The 20,185-nt window shown below is 44.1% G+C and overlaps 1 protein-coding gene across 4 annotated transcripts in view; it reads left to right on the top strand.

Annotated features, from left to right (window-relative positions):
• Window positions 1-938: 938 nt before the first annotated feature.
• Window positions 939-20,185, top strand: part of UBE2E1 (ubiquitin conjugating enzyme E2 E1) — a 45,162-nt gene continuing 25,915 nt past the window's right edge. The window contains exons 1-3 of one of the 4 annotated variants that reach the window (XM_054816706.1): window positions 939-1,118; window positions 3,351-3,439; window positions 5,554-5,604. In XM_054816706.1, coding sequence (XP_054672681.1) covers window positions 939-1,118; window positions 3,351-3,439; window positions 5,554-5,604 — 320 coding nt within the window. Of the gene's footprint in view, window positions 1,119-1,566; window positions 1,899-3,260; window positions 3,440-5,553; window positions 5,605-20,185 lie in introns of those variants that run through there. The other 3 variants (XM_054816705.1, XM_054816707.1, XM_054816708.1) reach the window with 3 other exon arrangements.

Raw genomic sequence — 20,185 nt, 5'->3', positions numbered from 1 at the left:
GCTGGGGCCATCTTGGCGTGCGGGGCCGGGCGCAGCGCTGGCCCCAGCCCCCGCGGCGGCTCCCAGGAACAGGCAGCGCCTGGCAGCGTGAGATGGGAAGCCTGGGCTTCAGGAGGAGCCAGCCTCGGGTGTCCCCCTTCCCCCCCCCGACGTTATGAAGCGGAGATGTCCAGCCCCGGGACGTCCCCCGGGCGCGGGGCCGTGTCATCCCCCCTGTCCCCCACCGCTCCGGCGGCCTCGGTTTTGTAATTGAACCCCCGGGAGTCCAAAGGCGTCATGTCGTAACAGCGCTCTGTCAAGGCAGCAACCGTGTGTGCCTGCGGATCACTTCTAGGTCCTCCCGCGGGAGGAAGGGTGAAAATACAAACTCCTATTCATTGTCGTGATGCGCGGTGGTGACAGTCATTGTATTTTCGGCCACCGAAGATACCCAGTAATTCGATAGGCGATCCCTCCATAGGCTGTGGAAACTGGCGGCACCGAGCCAAATTTGCCCCGGGTGAGGTCGGTGGGAATTGCTGGTCCCTATTGTCCCTTCACGAGTGGGTCCGGCACCTCCAGGAAGAGCCGCGGCAGCCCACTGGGGCGGCCCACGGGGGCGGCGGGCTGCTCCCTGCGCCCACGCGTGGGCTGGGGGCGGCAGGTCGCTCCAGCCAAATCACTTTTCTTCGCTGGGTGGACAGGGAACGAGAGATGGACAGCAAAAATTTTGGGGAGAGGAGTAAAACGCCTCCCAAATACAATACGCTAGCAGCCCAGGCGGCTAAACGCCGCTGCGCCTTTCCTGCAGACGGGCTCCCCATCAGGGGACTTGGGGAAAAAAAAGGAGAAAAAAAAATCCCTAATACTTTTACCTTTGGAAAATTGAAGGGGGGGGTTAGTGCTGTCGCTGCCAAGCCCCGAGCCCAGGATTTTGTTTTCTCTCCCAGCATGCGTTGATGACATCACGAAGTGCCCCTTCTTTGTGTGTCAGTGATGTCACCAAGTGCAGTGTGGGGGACAATGGAATCCTGAACTCCGGGCGAAGGCGAGTGGGAAGCGGCTGCTCCTGCTGCTGGTTCAGGGCTAAGCCGGGGGAGGGAAGGGAGAACACAGCTGCCGCTTTAGGGCTGAAACAGGTGAGAGACGGGAAAGCTGCCGGGGATCCCTCTTTTGACTTGCTTGGAGGGGTGGGGGGATGTTGGGCTGGGCTCTTCCTCCCCCCCCCCTTTTTTTTCCTTATTGCTTTCCAACTGAGACAGGTGAGAAGTTGCTGCTGCTGCCAGAGGGACAAAGCAGGTGAGGCAGGGAAGAAGCTTTGGGGTTGAAACTGTTGTAAGAATAGGAGGAAAGCAAGCAGCCCCCCCGCCAAGCCTAATAATCCCCCTCTCAGCCTTAAAAAAGCAGCCCCGGGAGCTTGCCCCTTCTCCCAGCCACCTGCCTCACACACGTCCCTGTAGGGCTCTCGCACGGAAGCAGAAGCGGAGCCGGGGAGGGCGTTTATCCCTTCCCCCTTTGACACCCCTGCAGATTACTTTCCAGAGGGTCTCCATTAAAAACTCACGTTCCCCTCTAAGCGCCCCTTTCCTCCTTCCCCAGCACCCGCCGGAGGTTGGGGGGGAGGACACCACACTGGGGACTGTGGCTGCCGGGATCCCCCCTCCAGCCCTGGAGAGGGGGCTCTACCGCCTGCCCCCCCCCTTCTCTGTCCCCGGGCCCCACTCCACGCGAGGCGACGGCGGGTGGCGCCCCGGCCCCGCCGCCCCCCAGCCCCGCTCGGCGGTGGGGGAGGCAGCCAGGGAAGCCATTGCCTGTTTAATAGTTGCTGTTGCAGCACTTCCGCTTCTCTCCCAGCGAGAGAGACACGAGTGGCCAGGCCCAGCCGCACCGAGGAGGAGCAGCCAGACACAAAGGGAGAGGTAGGGGGACGGGGCACCCCCCGCCGACCCTCCCCGCCGGCCCCGGGGGCAGGGGCGAGGGGCAGGGCCGGCCGCGGCCCGGCGATGGGGCGGGAGGCGGTGGAGCCGGCGGGGCAGGGGGATCGCGCCCGGGGCTGTCAGGTACCGCTGTACCCCCACGGCTCCTCGCCGCCCGGCCCTGAGGGCCCGCGGCCGGGGGAGCTCGGCCGGGCCCCCCTGCCCCCGGCTCTCGCCCGGCGGAGGGGCGGCAGCGGGGGCGGCCCGGCGAGGGCAGGGGAGCTCCCTTGGGGGCCGGTGGCCCTGGGAGGGAGGCGGCCGGGTGCCGGCCCCCCGGCCCGCTCTTGCTCCGCCGCCGCTCGCCCCGGGCCCGCGGCTGCCCCCCTCGCTCCCACCCTAACTCTCCCGGGGTGCCCTGCCAGCCCCCCTCATCCCTCCCGATGGCTTTTCGCCCCTTTCGGATGGGGACCTGCCCTCGGTAGCCCACCGTGCTCGCCCTCCTCCCCTGTGCCCCCGAGGTGCCCGCACGAAACTGGGCTGCCTCCCCCTGGCACCCCGCTGCCCCTCTTGCTGCCCCCGGCCTCCTCGGGCCCTCTGCTCTCACCCCTTGTAGGCCCTGGCCCTTCTTTTGCTCTCCCCACCTCTCGCACCCCCCCAGCACAGACCCTCTGTTCCGTGCCCCCTTTGCTGGCTTGCCCCTCGGTGCGGTGGGCCTCGGTGCGTGCCCTCTGTGCACCCCACTCCCAGCTTAGCTGTTCCCCTTCACCCCCCCCCCCCCCCGCCCCCCCTGCTGCCAACACCCGACCCAGCAGGCAGGGGTTTCCCCACCGCAGGTCACAGATCCTCCTTTGGGGTCTCCCCCCTGTTGCCAGTGATGCCCCACTTCCATTTTAGTGCTGGCAATGGTCACCCCCCCCCAGGCCCGTCCCTTCCCGCCTCCCCCACGTGCCTCCCGGGAACCCAAGGGACCGGAGCTGTTCCATTTTTATCTCCTACACCCCTAGGCTGGATAGTGGTGGGTGGTGATGGCTCCTCTTCTGTGTGCAGTTTGGGGGAGATTAGAAGGAATTGCTTTGAGCTTCCCTGATCCTCGCAGTTGTCCTCATTCCAGTCTCCTCTCGTTTCGTGCTTGCTTTCTGAGAGGAAGATTTAAAAGTCCCTTTCCCCCTGCTCCTCGGTGTTACTAGTGCCGGGGAGGCTGCCGCTCTCCCTGCTTCGACTGTAGGGCCTGAGAAGGAGAGGGAGACACGAGGACCCTTTAAAAGGAGCATGACCCAAACACAGAGTGAGATTGTCATCAGCCTTTCTCTGTGTGTGTTTGTGTTCACTGTTTGTTCCCCACGCCCCATGGTGTCTCCTCTCCAGGTTGGGGTGTGTGGTGGGGGGGTCGCTATGTCGGATGACGATTCGAGGGCCAGCACCAGCTCCTCCTCATCTTCATCCTCCAACCAACAGACAGAGAAAGAGACAAGCACGCCTAAGAAGAAGGAAAGCAAAGTCAGCATGAGTAAAAACTCTAAGCTGCTATCTACCAGTGCCAAGAGGTGAGGCTGCAGTCAGTTTTCTCACTGATTCACTGCATCTTTGCTCCTTCCTCATTTTATTTCGCTCCATTCTCCTGCTGCTCCCCTGTTGCTCCCATTCCTCATCTGTAGCTCTTACGGTCAACCTTTCCACACGAAGCTGCCATTGTCTCACGTTTTTCAGCGTCTCTGTGCAGCGAGTGTCTGCCCAACTTTGCTGCGCTCTGCTCTCTCTTCCTGCTTCTTCCTCTGTTCCATCCCAAATATTTTCCTGTCTTTTCTTCCTCCGGGCTGTTATTCTGTCCTTCAATTATTTCCGCTGTCTTTTGCTTTTTCCTTATTAGCATCAGTTGTAAGGATGGTGTAGGATTGGCATGTAGAACCTTAATTCCTTCTCTGCTACTGGAAGTTATGTGGTCCTGAGTAAGGCATTGCATTTCAACACCAGTTTCTCTCTCTGTAGGTTGGGATTGATGTAGAGTGGCTTTTTTCTTTCCAGGGCTGCTTTGGGGATTAATTGATGTTTGTGAAGAGTTTTGAGTTTGCTTGCACTGGACGAATGCAAGTGGTGTAAAACAGCCCCAAATCTTTTCCACCAAATATATTACTGTTTTTCTGTCTGCTCATCACTTATATTGAATTTTCTGTGTATGATTGGATGTTGACTAGAATAAATAATCCTCAGCAGGTCCACTTGTGGACATTCTGCACAGAGTGGTTTGGGGTTTTTTTTGAGAATGAAATCATTTTTATTCCAGAATAATGTCTACATAGGGAGAGATGCCTGTATAGAATAGTAATTCCAGAACAGCTATGTCAGTTTTCTTCACCTGGACAGACTCTTGGAGCCACTCAGTTTTTTTTTAAAAAATAGTTACCCTTTCCTATTTATTCCATGTTTCACCTGAATTCAGCACCATCCTGCTCCAGGGAGCTAAGCTGACAAATGGAAGTTTTCAAGCAAACTTGCAGTACTTCAGTAAGAATAATAAACCGTCTCACTGAACAGCTTTGCCAAGCAGCACAGAGAGGTTGTATCTGTAGGTGTCAAAAGTGAATGGGGTTTTATGCAAATGCCCTGTCGTCGCAACTGAGTTCTCTGTGGCTTTGCAGAATTTAGGCAGTTTGGTTATTCCAGATCTCCACTCAGCAGGTTTCCATGGCAAACTGACATAGATAGTGGCAAGCGGTGTTTATGTGTTGTGCCCTTAACTATTTTAAAAAAGAAGATTGTAAACTGCCTAATACGAAAAGGCTGTTGTTCTCATGTATGACAAGTGGAAGAAAGGCAGAAGATGCTGGCTGAGTTTAAAGGAGAAGGGAGGCAAACTGAGTGCTGGGTGGGGAAATCTGGAGGGGAAGCCTGAGTGACAGTAATGGGACTCCAGGGAAGGGGATGATGGCTGGTTGGGCGTTTTGTGGCAAAAGCTGTGTGAGCCCAGAATAGTCTGGGCAGGGAGCACAGGGTGTTGTCTGAACGTGGTGAAGAGAGGGAGCGTCTGGAGTCCTGAGGGAGGGGACGTGAGGATGGTGTGTGGCTCTTGAGGGTGAAGAGAAGGGAGAATTGAAGGTGGCAGGAATGTGCAGGAGCCTCGGAAATAGATATTCACCTTCCTTTAAGTGTCCTTGGGAATGGCGCAGTTATTCGCTCCCTTGGGGCTGGTGTTTTTTCTCAGGATGGTGATGGGAAGCTGTGGGGGAGAGGGGGGGAGCCAATTTGGCAATGAGTGTTTCTCTCAATCCAGCAAGACAAAATTCCTTTTCAGACTGCAGTTTCCTCCTAGCACTTGGTGCATCACATTTGCAGAGGTTTTCCCTCATTTACAGGCTGGTTGGCAAAGCAAAGCAGACAGTCTTTTCCAGTGCCCCTGTGCGGTTGGCATCTTTATGGGAGCATACAACAGTGCACCTGTCTGGCTTCAGCGCGCGGTGCCTGTCTGCTTTTCTGACCATCTCTGTAACAGGGCGCCTGTCCTGCTTAGTGTGTTTGGACTGGTGGGAGGTTGCAGCTGAGAACACCTCTCTGTTATGTAGTGTTGCAAACTCACGGTGACAGTATGTATGTAAGGCGTATGTGTTAACTGCTGTCCCACACAGTGACTTACCTTTGTTCCTTCTCACTTTTATTGCCACAGGATTCAGAAGGAATTGGCTGACATCACCTTAGATCCACCTCCCAACTGCAGGTTGGTGTCGATTCCTTCCCTGAGGAGGGTGGGGGAAGGCGAGGGGCTGACATGTGCCTGTGTGCATTGTAGCTGTCCTTGGAGGCTCTGGGTAGAGCAGAGGCACGGCTGTTCAGGTGGCCAACAGTACTTTTGTGAATGCTTGGATGACATTAAATAGTTTCCAGGTAGGGGGGCCTCCAGAGATTATATATGTTTTGATACAAGTTTTCTGTTTGTTTTGGGGGTTGTTTTGGTTTTGTTTTGTGGTGGTTTTTCTGGTTTTTGGTTTGGTTTTTTAACAATTGCATTTCAATCTGTTATGCTGCGTTGTGTGTATATTTCCAAAACTGGCCTATAAAGAAGAGTGTGAAAACTTTCTCTTTGTTTGTTTTTTTCTGGTTTATAAATCTAATGCCTGACTCCACTAATCTTTTATATAAATAAGAATCCTGCCAAGGAAGCAGAGAATAGTAAAATGCTACAAGCTTTTTAGCTTGGAGAGTTCTGTTGTGAGCAGTAACAGTGGAAGAGAAGCACAAATTCGTCACTCAGTGGGTGCCCTACAGGAGCGCACGTGTTAGCTGATGAAATAACAAGCAGGGATATTTTGTTGCCCTTTATAAAGCAGCTTATTTTTAAGTATGTTTTAGAACTTGTACCATTTGTTTAAAACATCTAACAGGTTGATTTGGTTCATTGCATGGTGGCCCGAGCCTCTTTGCGTTTGCAGAGGAGGAGACAGTAGTAGTGTAACATCTTTGGTTGTGCATGCTCATTCAAGAGGAAAGTTGCTTTCAGTCTCGTCTGTGTTCACTGTAGTTGCGAAAGCACAACTCTGTTCCTATCTTCTTGCTGTGGCTGAGGTTTGAGGCCTTTTGATGTTGATAATGGCAGAAATCAGAGAAAATTCTGTTTATTTATGTTGATCTTTTTAGTATCGAGTTGTCACCCACAAACACACGCGAACCTTTTTATCGAAGTTTTTTGCCGCTGATAATCTGCAGGGAGGCATTAGCACAAGAGTTAGCCTGACAGGTCCAGAGCCATTCTTTCAGTACCAGTCCGAAGGATCATAATTAATGAAAGGAAGGATGGGATGAGTCATGTGAGTAGAGGTCTAGGTTGATACTAAGATTTTTGTGCTGTTTGGAAGATAACTGATGAGCTCTGAAATCTTTAGCCATGACAGTATTGTTTTAGTGATAATAATGACTACCTGAATATTACAAAAGCTTCCTGTTCTTGGGCTGGAGATGTCTGTCCTGTCTGTGTCCTGCCTCGGTGTCAGGATGAAGTCCGCATGCTTTTCTCTCCTCCTCCCACCATACTCTGATTTTCATGGGAAGGAAACCCAGAAGCACAGCTCAGAAGGGCACTGCGTCTTGCTCTGTAGATAACAGAGTCTAAATGATCAAGGTGCTGGGACTGCAGTCTGAACTTTGCAAATCTATCCAAAAGTTGTGATAGTATACGAGTATGTCAGATTGCAGGCTTCATCTGAAGGTTTATGTAAATAATAATAGAACCCTAATTTGTCCTTGTTTCAACTGGCATCATTCACAGGTGACAATGAGTTAGCAGACTACCTGTCGAAACAGAATATGATTATGATTTTATTTTTTTTTAATTACATAGACCACTGAGAATAATGCACTTCAAGGCCCACATAGTACGTTTGTGGTCTTTCAGCCTTTATAAATACTTCTAATGGTAAAATTTATTTCACAGTACAAGTAGTGATGATTAATCTTCACTTATAATGCAATTGCAAGTATTCTGTGTTCCTTCCAACCTTCAAATGAGTGACAGTGAAGGCTGGCAACTCTTGCAAATAATACATGAAATTGGTGTAATCGTTACTGTCTCTTAATATGTTGATAGGTAGGAAAATGTGAATGGATGGGTTTGTGTGTGTGTGACCGAAGGAGTTTTGGTATTGCTCATCTTGGGGTGAAGTCATCCTATTTCAGTAAAGATAGTGCTGAGAGCGAAGGAGAATAGCTCTGCTTATGGCTAACGAGGTTCCAGTTGCACGGTCAAGCACCAGGAGTTTGCTTCTCTAGCAGGTGGTTTGTACAAGGGTGGGCAGGTGCTGATCGCCACAACAGCGAGAAGAGTTTCAGCTATCGCAGCTACGGGGAAAGTTCACCTCTTGTGGAAAAAGAAATAGAAATAGTCAGTTTGTGAGCGTGAGGAGATTAAGCAAGTGAGAGACTCTGGTTGCTGTGTGATGTTTAAGGTTGCCAAAATTTGCTCTGGGGAAGCCTGCTAACAGTGTCACTGCTTTCCATGCTGTGAGGTATTAAATATATAGTTCCATAACTTAGTTTCAATTTCCTTCCTTTGTGACTTTGTTTATTCTCACTTTTCCTCTGACCTCCAGCCCCTCATCTCTTTGCTGCCTTTGTGTCTCTACACACTTTTTTCAGGTATCACTGGGAGGGAGGGCAGTCCTTTCATTTTAGGTATATTTCTCTCTCCTGCAAGACTAATCTCAAAACTTACATATTCAGGGAGCTATATATGATACTAGGTACTACCTGTTGTGCTGTCAACTTTAGGGGTGCCAAAGTCTCAGAAGCCACATTTGAAAATGTGCATCCAAAACCATATCCTGTGTTACGTTGGAAATGTCATTCTTTTTTTTCTACTGGACGTTTGTTCTTACACGCCTTGCCACCATCTTTGTATTTTGCGCCATGCCCGGTGTTTGATAGCAGTTCATTGTTGGCCATGCTTTAATTTTTGGCCTCATTGCAAAGTGCTGTTCTTCTTCCAGTCTTATTGCAGTAGTGGGAGTTCAAGATATTTAACACATCCCAGAGCAGCTCTGCATATTGAAAGAAAAAGCTTTAGGTTGTAAATGATTTTTAGTAAGAACTGTTTTATTTTTCTTCTTATAAAACACCACATATAAGATGCAATTACAAATAATGAAAACCATTTGATATTTCAAACAAAGTAGCTTAAAAACAAATTAGTTTCATTTTTATTTTTGTAGCTTGCAGTGACCGTATTTTCATGTGTGTAACCCACAGATCATCTGTTTAAAAAAAAAACCAAACCCAAAACAAAAAACAACACAACAAAACCCAAACCCCAAGCACACTCAACACCCTGTGATTGAGCAGCTGTGTGGGTTTTACACATATGTGGGTAATATGAGGGGAAGTTTATCCCAGAAGTTCCTCTCCCCTCAGTAGTCTCCTTGCTTCTGGTTTACCATAGCTTGCCTGCATCCCCCTAAGTGCTTACCTGTGCTCATCTTTCATTGCCTGCTTCATCATCTCTTGTATTCTCTTTGCCCAGTTACTTGTACAGAAGTGCAGAATATGTGCATGGAAGCACAGTATATGTTTAGCCTGCATTCAAAAAACAGATTTTTTTTTTTTTTACTTGAAGACTTTTTCTAAAAAGATACATTTTTTAATACACTTTACAAATCTGTGGATTCCTGATGGAGGCAATGCTGTCCTCGTAAGTGTGCTAGTGTAGTATATGTGTAGTGTGGCTACTTCTGAGTAGTTCTTACCTTCTTCATTGTTTTTGGTTGGCGGGTGCTCTAGAGGTCTTTAATTTTCTGTTATCTGCAAGATGATTTGACTTCTGATATTAATACTGAGTTATGAAAGTTAAATGTGGCTTTCAAGTTCAAAAGGTGGTTAGTGATTAATACAGATAGGAGAATAATTGTTTGGACCTGAAGTATTTCAAATCTTGTAAGAGAGTACCTGGTGATTTCTTCTACTTTGTATTATATCAGAAAATTATAACTCTTGTTTTAAAACTCAAAGAAGGTACCTAGAGACTTTGGACTTTTGGTCTTCTCTATATGTTGGTGATAGAGGAGTATGTTGTGTCTGTGCATTGGGTCGTGGAAGTCTGTGTCCGCGACTGTCTGCAGATGTCAAAATATGATTCCATCTTGCTACATAGGCAGACCTGATCTTTGTTTGTAGATAACACTTGTATTGTGCTGGAGCTTTTCTTCTGTCACAGTGACAAGGTTTCTAAAGCTTAAACAGAAGTTAATTAAAGCTTTAAGTACTGTTTATTCTCTTTATGTCATTTATTTGACCTCTGTATCTAAGCATCTCCTGATAGTAAATCTGCTAATTGCTGTGAGGTTATGAAATAAATGTTTTTCCTCATTTTAGGGACAGGGAGTTGCAGCACACAAAAACCAAGTGACTTGTCCAAGGTCACACAGGAAGTCTGTGGCAAAGTGGAGAAATGAATGTAAATCTCCTTTGTTTCAGGCTAACTTGCGGCCGAGCTGTTCTGCTAGAACTGTGTGCATCGGTTACGTTATGAGCAGGGCTTTGAATTTGTGCTTTATTGGGTGTCTGGTATTGACTGTATGTAAGCATGGTAATTTAATGTTATTCTTCCCATCTGTGTAGAGGGACCAAAATGGGTATTAACTAGAATTAATGTTTTTTAATCTTTCTTACCTAAACTGAAACAAGTTTGTCTCCACATGGCTCATTTAAGTCCATATAGGCAAGACCAGCTGTTATTTAAAAAAAATAATTTTGAAATCTTTACTGAATGAGGCATTTGCCTGCAAGGCTTACCATTGCTGCAGAGTAAAATGCTATCACAAATTCATTATTTAAATAATAATAAAATACAGTTGTGTTTCCTGGCTCCTTCAGCCTAGTTTTTGTAAATTCACAGAATAAGGACCAGATCTCCCCGAGAGTCGTGTGAAAGTTAACTGTCAGCACTTAATAAATATATGTCTCAGTATAGATGGTGCGGAGAAGTACTCTCTGCTGTAACGTGTGGAATAGTCATAGTTTTCAAAACTTTGCAATGTGGAATTAAGATTTCTTGGCTAGAGACTAGTCTGCAGAAAACGTGTGGCTCAAAGGCTGTTTTGAACTCCATGGTTTCATATTATAATTAATATATTTCATCAACATACCATGAAAGTCTGGCATTTGTTTTGATTACGTTTGTTTTCATGGTGCTTGTAATTTTTTGCAAATGTATTTTTCTCAATACCTCCAACTCCAATAATGCTTTAAGTGCTTTTGCTTTTAAGTCCAGTATATTATCTAAGGATGGACTGTCACTGTTACACTATAATATCGGTGTTGGTTTTATTATTTTCATGCTTGGAATAGTCCTTCCTGAACATAGCCATTTTCTAGCATAAACTTTCTGGTCTTAGTTTTTATAATTAAAAATCTTAATTTCAGTAATATCTTTTTTTTTTTTAATGTGCACACTCAAATTATTAGAGCAAGAATGATGCAAATGCTGGAGTTTACTTCATTGCAGAAATAAAAAATGCAGATCATGTTTAATGAAAATTATCAGCTTCAAAAAGTAGGTTTAGCACTGCCCCCCCCCATGTTGTTTCTCTGAAATGGGAGTGTTTTCTGTGAGAAGTTTCCAGCCGTAGGATAGGAAGGACCTTCGTAATTAGTGCTGCGTGTAGTTGAAAAATATCTTTTGTCACATAAACTACCAGTGGTTCAGCATTCCCTCCCCCCTTTGTTTGGCACATGATCCCTGGAGAAATAACTCTTCCTTTTGAAATGGTGTATTAACTAATTTAGAGATCCTCTGCAGCTGTGTATGGTCTGGCTTGCAAACCATAAAAATAATACCATTTCTACACTTGGTGAATTCAAAGTATGTGTAGGTAGCAGCTCCTGCAGGCGAAGTCCTCTGCCTGACGTACTCAGACAATAGCTGCACAGGAGCAGCTGCTTTACTGTGGATTGATTAGTTAATATTACAGGAATTCACCTTTCTGAAGATATTCCTGGTTTTATTTATTGGCTCCCTTTAAAAATCAGAAAGGTTTTGATGGCCAAGCTGCTCGGACGCTGTGGCAGGAGCCGGCTGATGCTGTGGTAGATTTTGTTTGGCACATCCTGGCTCAGTAATTCCCAGATGAACTGCATTCTGTGCTCTTGCATGCCAAACATTGGAACGATGAATCTTGAGAGCGGCTGTGAAATTGTATCATGGCTAAGAACAAAGAGGATTGAAATCCCTTCTGTGCACACTCTCTTGTATACCACTTAATTTTATTATTTGACTTTCAGCTTTGCTGCCCTTGGAGGGCACTGTGCAACTGTGTTTATGATGCTGTGTATATGTTTTATCTGACAAATTCTAATATTTCCTCTTGATTATGCAGTCTTTAATTTGGTTTCGTTTCAGTTGTATTCCAGCTCTGTCTGTCTAGATTTTTATATTGGATACGTGTATAGCAGCAGGTTATATATCTGGTTTTGTTTTAAGAAATATTCATGAGATATATGTATGGTATTTTATAGACATAAATGAGAAATGCTGCATGGAGTATTTATACTTTAAGGGCTTGAATCTATCTTGTCTTTTTGTATGAAGACAAAACTATCCACGGAGAGCTGGCTGGTCAAGGGAATTGAGAAAGTGATAGGCGATGGTTTTGTGTTTGAGGATTTCAGCAAGGGCAGGTTGCTAGCGACAGGGAGCTTTGTGGTTCCTGAAGAATGGGTTGATCTTGAGAGCCGGTAAGATGCCACCTGGTAAGATGTTAAGTTTGGCCCCGCTGTCAAAGGGAGGTGTGCTGGGAATGGAGACAGAACTCACCTGCCCTGGTACAAGTTATGTCGGTGGATTAAGGTTATTGATGAGTTAGTGCATAGCGAAACTTCCGCAGCCTCTGCCTGCGCTTTTCCGTAATTGTACATGACAGACCAGCCTTCCATACAGCACCTCTTAAAAGTATTTAATGTACTAAACAAAAGGAAGATACCGTTTTATGTGAATGGGTTAAGAGATTATTGCACATCTGTGCAGACTTGCTCGTCACGTATGAAGTCAAGGGCTATGATTTCTCCACCAAAGAAAGTATTTTAAACTAAGTTAAATTAATGATGTAATTTAGTCATTATAGTAGAATCTTGCCAATCTGTACATTTATTTGAATGAAATAAGTTTATACTTATTTTTCCCTCTGAGGCTTACCAGTGGAGGTCTAAATACCAACTTCATTATTTTACAAGATGAACTAGAGAACGTGTATTGTCGAGTACTATAAATAAAGTACAACTGTCAAAACAAACACTGTACACTCTGGAATTCAGAGGGGTTTTCTTGTTTCCCTTGCCAATTTGCAAATTTCAGCAACATGCAATTGGTCTTTCAAAGTATTTGTGGAAAGTGTAATGGTTACTACAGTGCATTTAATACATATTTTCTGTGCATGGGGTGGCTAATTGACATTACCAGGAGAATATATCACAGATCTGTTTGCTTAACTTGCAAGATCCAATACGCAATGTTCTTTTCTTTATTAACCTGGACTCCCTGGGATGGGAGGTGGGAGAGAAAAGGAGAGCGGGGCGTGCAGATTGTAGCTCAGGGCAGATGCAGTGTTTGCTTCCCCATGTTCCCTCCAGTCTCTTCTGTGATTTCACAACTGAAAATATAGATCAGGTAAGATTAAGTTGAGCTGTTCTGAGAACTGGGTCCAGGCCAAGTTTTGGCAGTTCATTTGTTTAAGAGAAAATACAAAGTAATTGGATTAAGGAGGCTGTACGATTAATGATGTAGAGACCTGTTAAATTTCTTTGCTTCTGTGTTTCTGTGAATCAGTGCAGAATTGAGGGCTTGATTCCTCCAAAGGTTTCACTTTACAGAGTCAAAAGGGAGTGTAAACCAAATCAACGTGTTAGATGTATTTTGCACTTTCTTTGTATCAGTGTAATGATTATTTAAGAGATTAGAGAATCGCATTTCTCATCTTGCCCGGTGGAACTGCTGGACTTGCTGGAAGCACAGAGAATCTCGAACTGGTACTGAGAATTGTAAAGGCAGTAGTAAATGCTGTGGGCTAGAGGGGGGGATGCTTCCTGAGGCAGGTGGACTGCTAATACTTAATGCTATTTCTGCTATGAGTATCTGAGCAATAGGTTTTTGCCATTGAAGCTAATTCCAGAGTCTGTTAAGGAGAAATCAGGAAAGGAGTCGGAGTCTTTTTCTCTTTCTTTTGATTGCTAGAATCCTAGAGACTTGCACGCAGGGGTGGAAAGACCCACAACATTAAAAATTAATTCTGAAGTCGAAGGTATCTTTTCACAATAAATGAATTGATGAAAAGAAGAAAAATACTTCTGGTATTAACTCAGAACTTTGTCAGTTTTTGAAGACAACAGCAAAGCTTCAGGGCAGTAGTGATCATTATATAAGGAATCTGTCAGGGTAACTGTCTGAAAGGTTTTGCACGCAGTTTGAGTATCTTCACTGAAATTTTAAGGTGCTAATTTAGGTGATAACTGTTATGGATATGTCATGTTTGAAATTTTCAAGTGGACAACTTCTAGAAAGTTTCAGTGTGTTATTTGGAATTGTGAACAAGTGTATATCGCTCTGACAAGTGGCCTATAAATGGTGGAGGAAGTGCAATATATTTAATTAAAGCAGCGTTTAACTGTTGCAGATGGTTTTGAAAGATTGCTAAAAGGCACACTGTTGTAGTAACATAGTTTGAAAGCAATTATATCAATACTGTAGTATACCACAAAAGGTCATTTCATCAGACATTTCTGATCAATCAAACTGATTGTTGTAATACTGTATTTGCACATTATTTCCTGTATGTCTTGGTAACCTTTTTAAAGGAGATAAATGAGGTGATGCATGCAAGCATTTATAGTTGGTGTCCTTGACTTCCTTGTAAGTAGTTTATTAATAAGAATTGTGTAGTTTTGTTTCTGATGGGGTAATTCTCAATTTGAGAATCTCATCATATTTTGTAGTGCTTTGGCTTCTGATGAAAGTATTTATGCCTACTTACACTTGGAGGTCTGTGGGAGAGAGGGAAAAGACTGAAGGCTTTAAATAGCTGTACCAAACAAAATCTCAAAATATCATGAATCTGGCTGGAGTTCTCCATTGCATTAAAACTGTGGCTGTACTTTAATTCCTACTTCAAATTGAACTTCAAGAGTACTCCTGTGATCTAGGAAATTGGGCAAGAAGACATCTAGTAGCGAGAAGAGTTACCTAGGAGATCTAGGGTTTAAATGTAACTAGCGTCAGGCCTTCAGCTGCCCTGCTGCTTGTCTTTTAGTTGCATCCCAGGATTGAAGTCTTTCATGAAATCTTAATACTTTTTTTTAGAATAGCATTTTTCCGGTTTTTTCCATCCCCTCCCATTATGAGGTTAATCAGATTGCAGGCATTGGTAAGACTGAGAGAATCAATGAGTGGCAGGTAAGGAATGGAAAAGGATGTAAAACCACTCGAGGCAGAAGGGTGTTATGTTCCTATGGACAGCAAGATTGTGCAAGGCATTAACAGTGGCTGTAGGGGACAGCAGAGAGAGATGGCCCGTCAGGGTGGCTGAGGCAATTTTGCACTGGTTGCTGAAACCGTTGTGGCAAAGGTGGAAGCGGAGACAGACAGATTCTTTGCTCCAGCAATTTAGCTCTTCTGCTCCTTATAGGAGGCAATAAGAAAGCAGAGACAGGGCATCCTCCTCTTGAATGAATGGGGAGGGCCGTCCATGGGCCAACCTCTTCTGGGGCATGAGTGAATTTTTAAAACAGGCAAGCTTGCAAGCTGCAGCAATAGTTTTTGCTGTGCTGCTTGCATTACACCCCACCTGGGAGGCAAAATATTCATACAGCAATAAAGTCAACGCGTTTATACAGTCTTACACTGTTTACAATACCCTGTAAATCAAGAAGGTGTAACATACTATACCTTGAAGAATACATGTAACAGGTGCCCAACTGTATCTTTGCAGGCCTTCTTGAACCACTGCATGAGCCACGTGTGGCTCTTAAGCCATGGACTGTCCTCCTATATCTTTAAAAGAGCATATGCAAAATGTGGAGAAACAACAGAGAGGAATGGAAGAATTGAATTAGGGGAGTGATGGCAAGAAAAGAGCAGAGGGAAAGGCAGACAGAGAAATAGAGGGGGCAAAAGGGGAGAGAGAAATAAGTGAGCAAGCAAGAAAAGATAAGAAAGTTTAAAAAAAAATCACTTGAAACTCAATCAATCCCAATCAAGTAGACTAGTGTGAAAGATGAGAAGTTGCAAGTTTAATTTGTTGAAGGGCCTGTGAACCTGCATCTCCCAAAGGAGCATACCTTGCTTTTGTAGCAACTGGAAGAGAAGCATGACAAGAAATGTTATTCAGTAGATTCTATAATACTAGAAACAGAGGTATTCACTGAAACTGTGAAGAGATCATTTTAGAACAGATTAAGTCCTTCTACCCAGTAGGCAATGGAGTTCTGGAAGCTGTTCCTGCAGGAGGTCATGGAGGCAGATAGTATCAGCACACTCAAAAACGGGCTGAACAGATTCATGGGCAACAGGTCCGTAAACAGACTGAAAGAATCAGGGATGCACCCTTTAGCATTCTTACTCCAGTGGCTGGGGGTGCAAGGGGAATGGATTGTTTCCTTGTTCCACTCAGTGTCGCTTTTAGCCACAGAAAATGTTCAACTTCTGCCCTTTATGGAACAGGTCTTGCCTTTCTTTATGCTTTGCCGTTTAAAGCAAGCCCTTTTTTCCTGTCACTCAGCCACTTCTCCTTGCTTTTGTGAAGGGTTAACCTTCATGTGTTTGTCTTGCTGAATTTAGACTGTAAAATTTTCAGGGCAAAGGACTTCTTTCATTTTTGTCTGTGTTTGCAAAGTGGTATGTAAATCTCCGGCTATGTTTAAATGTTCTTTAATAATAAAGTAGGTTTAGTCCTTGGGCTTGTAGATGTTTCCCTAGCTCCTCTTCCCAAAAAAATGAAGTTCTGCTTATGTTGCGACATCGCATATATTTCCCCCCTTATCTGATTAAGGTAAATAAGCAAGTTGTTTCATTCAGCAGCTATTGTATTATCTTGAATATGTGATTTGGTTATTTTCTGGGTTTATGCACATCGAGGTTATCACAGCTGTTACTTTGTGATACTACTACATTGTAACAGGATAATGTGTTTTGAGATATATTAGTGTTGGTTGGGTTTTTTTTTTTCCTGGATAGTGGCAGAAAAATAATAAAGGTGTCCAACAGCTAATCTCTTTCTTTGCTGTCTTTGTGCTCCTACTTCACCTTCCACCTCAATAACTAGGCAGACTGTAACTATTTGTTAGGGAAATATTAGTTAAATTGCAGAGCTATTACGTGTGCTGAGACATTCCAATTTAAAGTACTTAGTATTCAGTGTGTGTACTTAACTCCTAATGACTATAAATATTATGTTACATTTGAGGTTTTGTAATGTTTCGGGTATGTCTTGCGCATTGTTTTTTCCACAGAAAATGCAGATTTTCTAACCCGTAGACGGTGCAAGCTGTATTTTCTACATTGCTTTACAAGGATTTTTGCTTTGCTTTTTGTAATAGTCTTATTTACAAGTAGATGTAAAGTTCGGGCAAATAATTTAGCATTGAGATTGCTCGGGTGCATGTTTCACTGCAGTGCTAAGTAGCATGGAAGTAGCTATTTAGGACACCTTTAATAGCTAGCACTGGATTTTGTCAGGAAAGATTGAAGAACAGGGATTGGATAGTGAAGCCTTTGTATGGTACCACTTTGCAGCTGGGATGTGAGGAACTGGCAAGGTCCAGCTGTAAGCTGTGGCAGCAGGGCGAAGGGCCGAGGGTAAAGGGGGGTGTGCTGTTGCCTCTCTCATGGCTGGCTGAACAGCTAGATGGGATTTGTTAGTGATTCACAGCTTGGCTTAAAGAGAGATAAGGAAGGAGTGCTGATTGGGGTCTGGATCTGGGAAGGAGTCTTGTCTGTTACCTGGTGAAGTCTGTTCGATTTGCAGCAGTCTTCATTGATTCAGAATGAATGGGAAAAAAAAGGATGGCACTCGAGTTGATGGCTGAACTATGACACACTAGGAAAGAAGGAAAATATAGGGTGGAGTTAGATGTGACCCTTAAAAGCAGAGAACAACAGGGGAATAATGTGTTTTGCCAGATCCCTTTCTGGTAGTAAACCTGCCAGTCTCTTGCATGGCTTCTCAGCTGTCTTTGTACTTCTTTCCCAGACTCTCTTTTTATGAAAATCTGATGTGTCCCAAGTCACTAGTATGGTGTAAGTTCTGCAAAAGAGAGCTAGTGTGCCTGTTCTGGCCCTTGGAGCTGGGCCTCTTTCTGCAAACCATCACAGGCTTGTAAGGAATGGTGCTAGTGTCTTCTGCCTCCTTATCCTGCTGAGCCGAGCAGGTTCTGGCCCCTTTTCTTTCCTGATGACTGCATTGATCCTTCAGCAGTAAGCCATTACATCTGTCAGAGTCTGAAGCCCATGCCTGCAGGGAACTGAAGAGGCAAGGCTGTCCTTTTGACAGAAAGGAAATGTTTATGAGAAATTAAAAAATAAACAAACTGTTCTTATTTTATTAGTTCACTTGCAAATTAAGTAGTAGTGATCAGTTAAACTACTGAATGTGTATATAGATTTTTTTTTTTAAATTGCTTAAGTATTTGGATCAGGAATCAGAGGAGCTTGATGAAAGGGAAAGAGGAAAATTGGCTTTAAAGTACTTAAATAGGCAATCAGGATGATCCTGAGTGCAAGGTATACATAAGAATTGACATTTGTCATCTTTCTTTATGTGGTACTCTTTGGTCATTGGAAAAGTGTATTTTATTATCTTGAAAGGTTTCTAGTCAAGAGGATGCATCTAAACTTCACTTTGGGGTTATGAGGACATTTGACATGTGCAGTAGGTATGAGAGTTCACACAGACAGCTGTACACCAGGCAAATACAAGATTCTTTGGTCAGTATTTTTACTAATCTTTGTCATGTACACATTGAATGACACATCTGGAAAGTCATCTAGTTGCTATTTCAGCAAATGGTTTCTTTTCAGAGTGAGAATCTTGTTTTCTGGGTATTAAAATAGTGATGGAACTGTGATGTTTGCTTAGACTGGCTTTCCTGGAAAATAATGTGTCATATCCTAATGACACACTAGGTCAAGTGCTAAATTTCAGTCCTTGCTGAAGACAGTGAAGGAACTGTGTCCAGAAATAAGTAGGTTTGTATGTCCCTATTCATATTACTAGAGTTGAAGGTCACTAGAAGAGTTGTGGGTTTTAATGTACAATATGTAATATTGACCCAGTCTTTCTTAAAAAGTCCCAAACTCTTTACTGAGCTATGCGTTGTATGTGTAGCCAGTGATTTTCTTTTTATCAGCTGGTTATACACGAAGAGGCTCAGGATTTTTTTTCTTCCTTTTTTATTTATTAATTATGCTGAGACAGCTGGATGGAAAAGTGCATCTTGCTTTTGTCTTCTGAAGGAAAGACATCTTTTTTTGTTTGTTTGTTTTGTTTAGTGTGCTGGGTTTTATATAGGGTTATTCTCTAGTAGGGATTATATAATAGGATTATGAAATTATCCTCTCCTCCAAAGGGTCATATACGTGATCTCTGTTCAGTAGGGAGAAACTCACATTTTTGACCTTTCTGTCTCTTTGGACCCATTAGTTGTTGGACATAGCGATGCTTCTAAAATTGCTTAATTGTTCCAAAGAGATCATTTGTGCTTACTCCGTTATTGCCATTTGATGCTGTCTCTCTACACGCTGCCAAAAACCCCCGGTATATTACATTTTTATTGTTATGTAAAGCAGCTGTAAAACAAATGCTGTGGTTGTGTAAGTGTATTTGAAATCTTTGCTATTGGCTACTTCATTTTTTCCCTGTATGTCTAACTTTTACATTTATAGTTTTGCCACCACAGGGAGCTAATGAAAAGCAAACATATAGACTGTTTCTTTAATAATAATAATAGTAATAATAATGCCATGCACAGATTCATGTTGCTTCGTTATTCATATTTATTGTCCTCTTTCACAGTATAAAAAAGGCTAGGGCATGCTGTGCTGGTTTTTTTGTTTGTTTGGGTTTTTTTTTTTTGTTGGTTGGGTTGGGGGTTTTTTTGTGTGTGGGAGGACTTTTTGTCTTCTCTGTGCATTGGTTTGACTGTTACAGTCCTCTGATTTTAGGAAACTTCAACAATTGTAGAGCAAGTGAGCATACAGCAAACAAAGAAAGCAAAAAGATAAATGCATGTGCAGTAAGACATTTGACCTAGATGAGGGGAGGTCTGCTGAACCGTTTTGTTGGGGTTTTTTTAATACTTGCATGCCTGTAGGGAATCAGTCCTGTGTGCATCCTTAGCACACCACAGGATTATGGAAGGTGATTTATTTTATGTGTTCAAGTTTCTCTTTACAAGTAGTACTGAAGAAAACAGGGGCTTAAATTTTTAATGCTATATTTTTGATTCTTTCTGTACCTCTTCTGGCATGTAGTAGAACTGCATGTCTCAGGAGTAAAATTATTAAATGCATATATTTATTAAGGGTCTGGCTTTCAACACTAGCTGTTTACAGTAAGAGTACTTGGAGATGATGAGTCTCTTGATCATTCTTTGCCCTAGTGGGAAAAATAGCACAACAGCCACTGGGCAGCCTCTCTCACAACTTTCCATCCATGTTGGTCTCAGCTGCTAAGACATTTTTAATAGATAGATTTTTCTTAGATTAAGCTATTTTTCTGCTTTAATTTGAGCTTGTATAGCTGAGATCCTGCTTTCCACTCTGTTCAGAAAGA

The sequence above is a fragment of the Grus americana genome, chromosome 2 (genome assembly GCF_028858705.1).
Source record: "Grus americana isolate bGruAme1 chromosome 2, bGruAme1.mat, whole genome shotgun sequence".
Taxonomy (NCBI): Eukaryota; Metazoa; Chordata; class Aves; order Gruiformes; family Gruidae; genus Grus; species Grus americana.
Note: the sequence above shows the minus strand (reverse complement) of the source record. Positions and strands in the feature narration are given on the sequence as shown.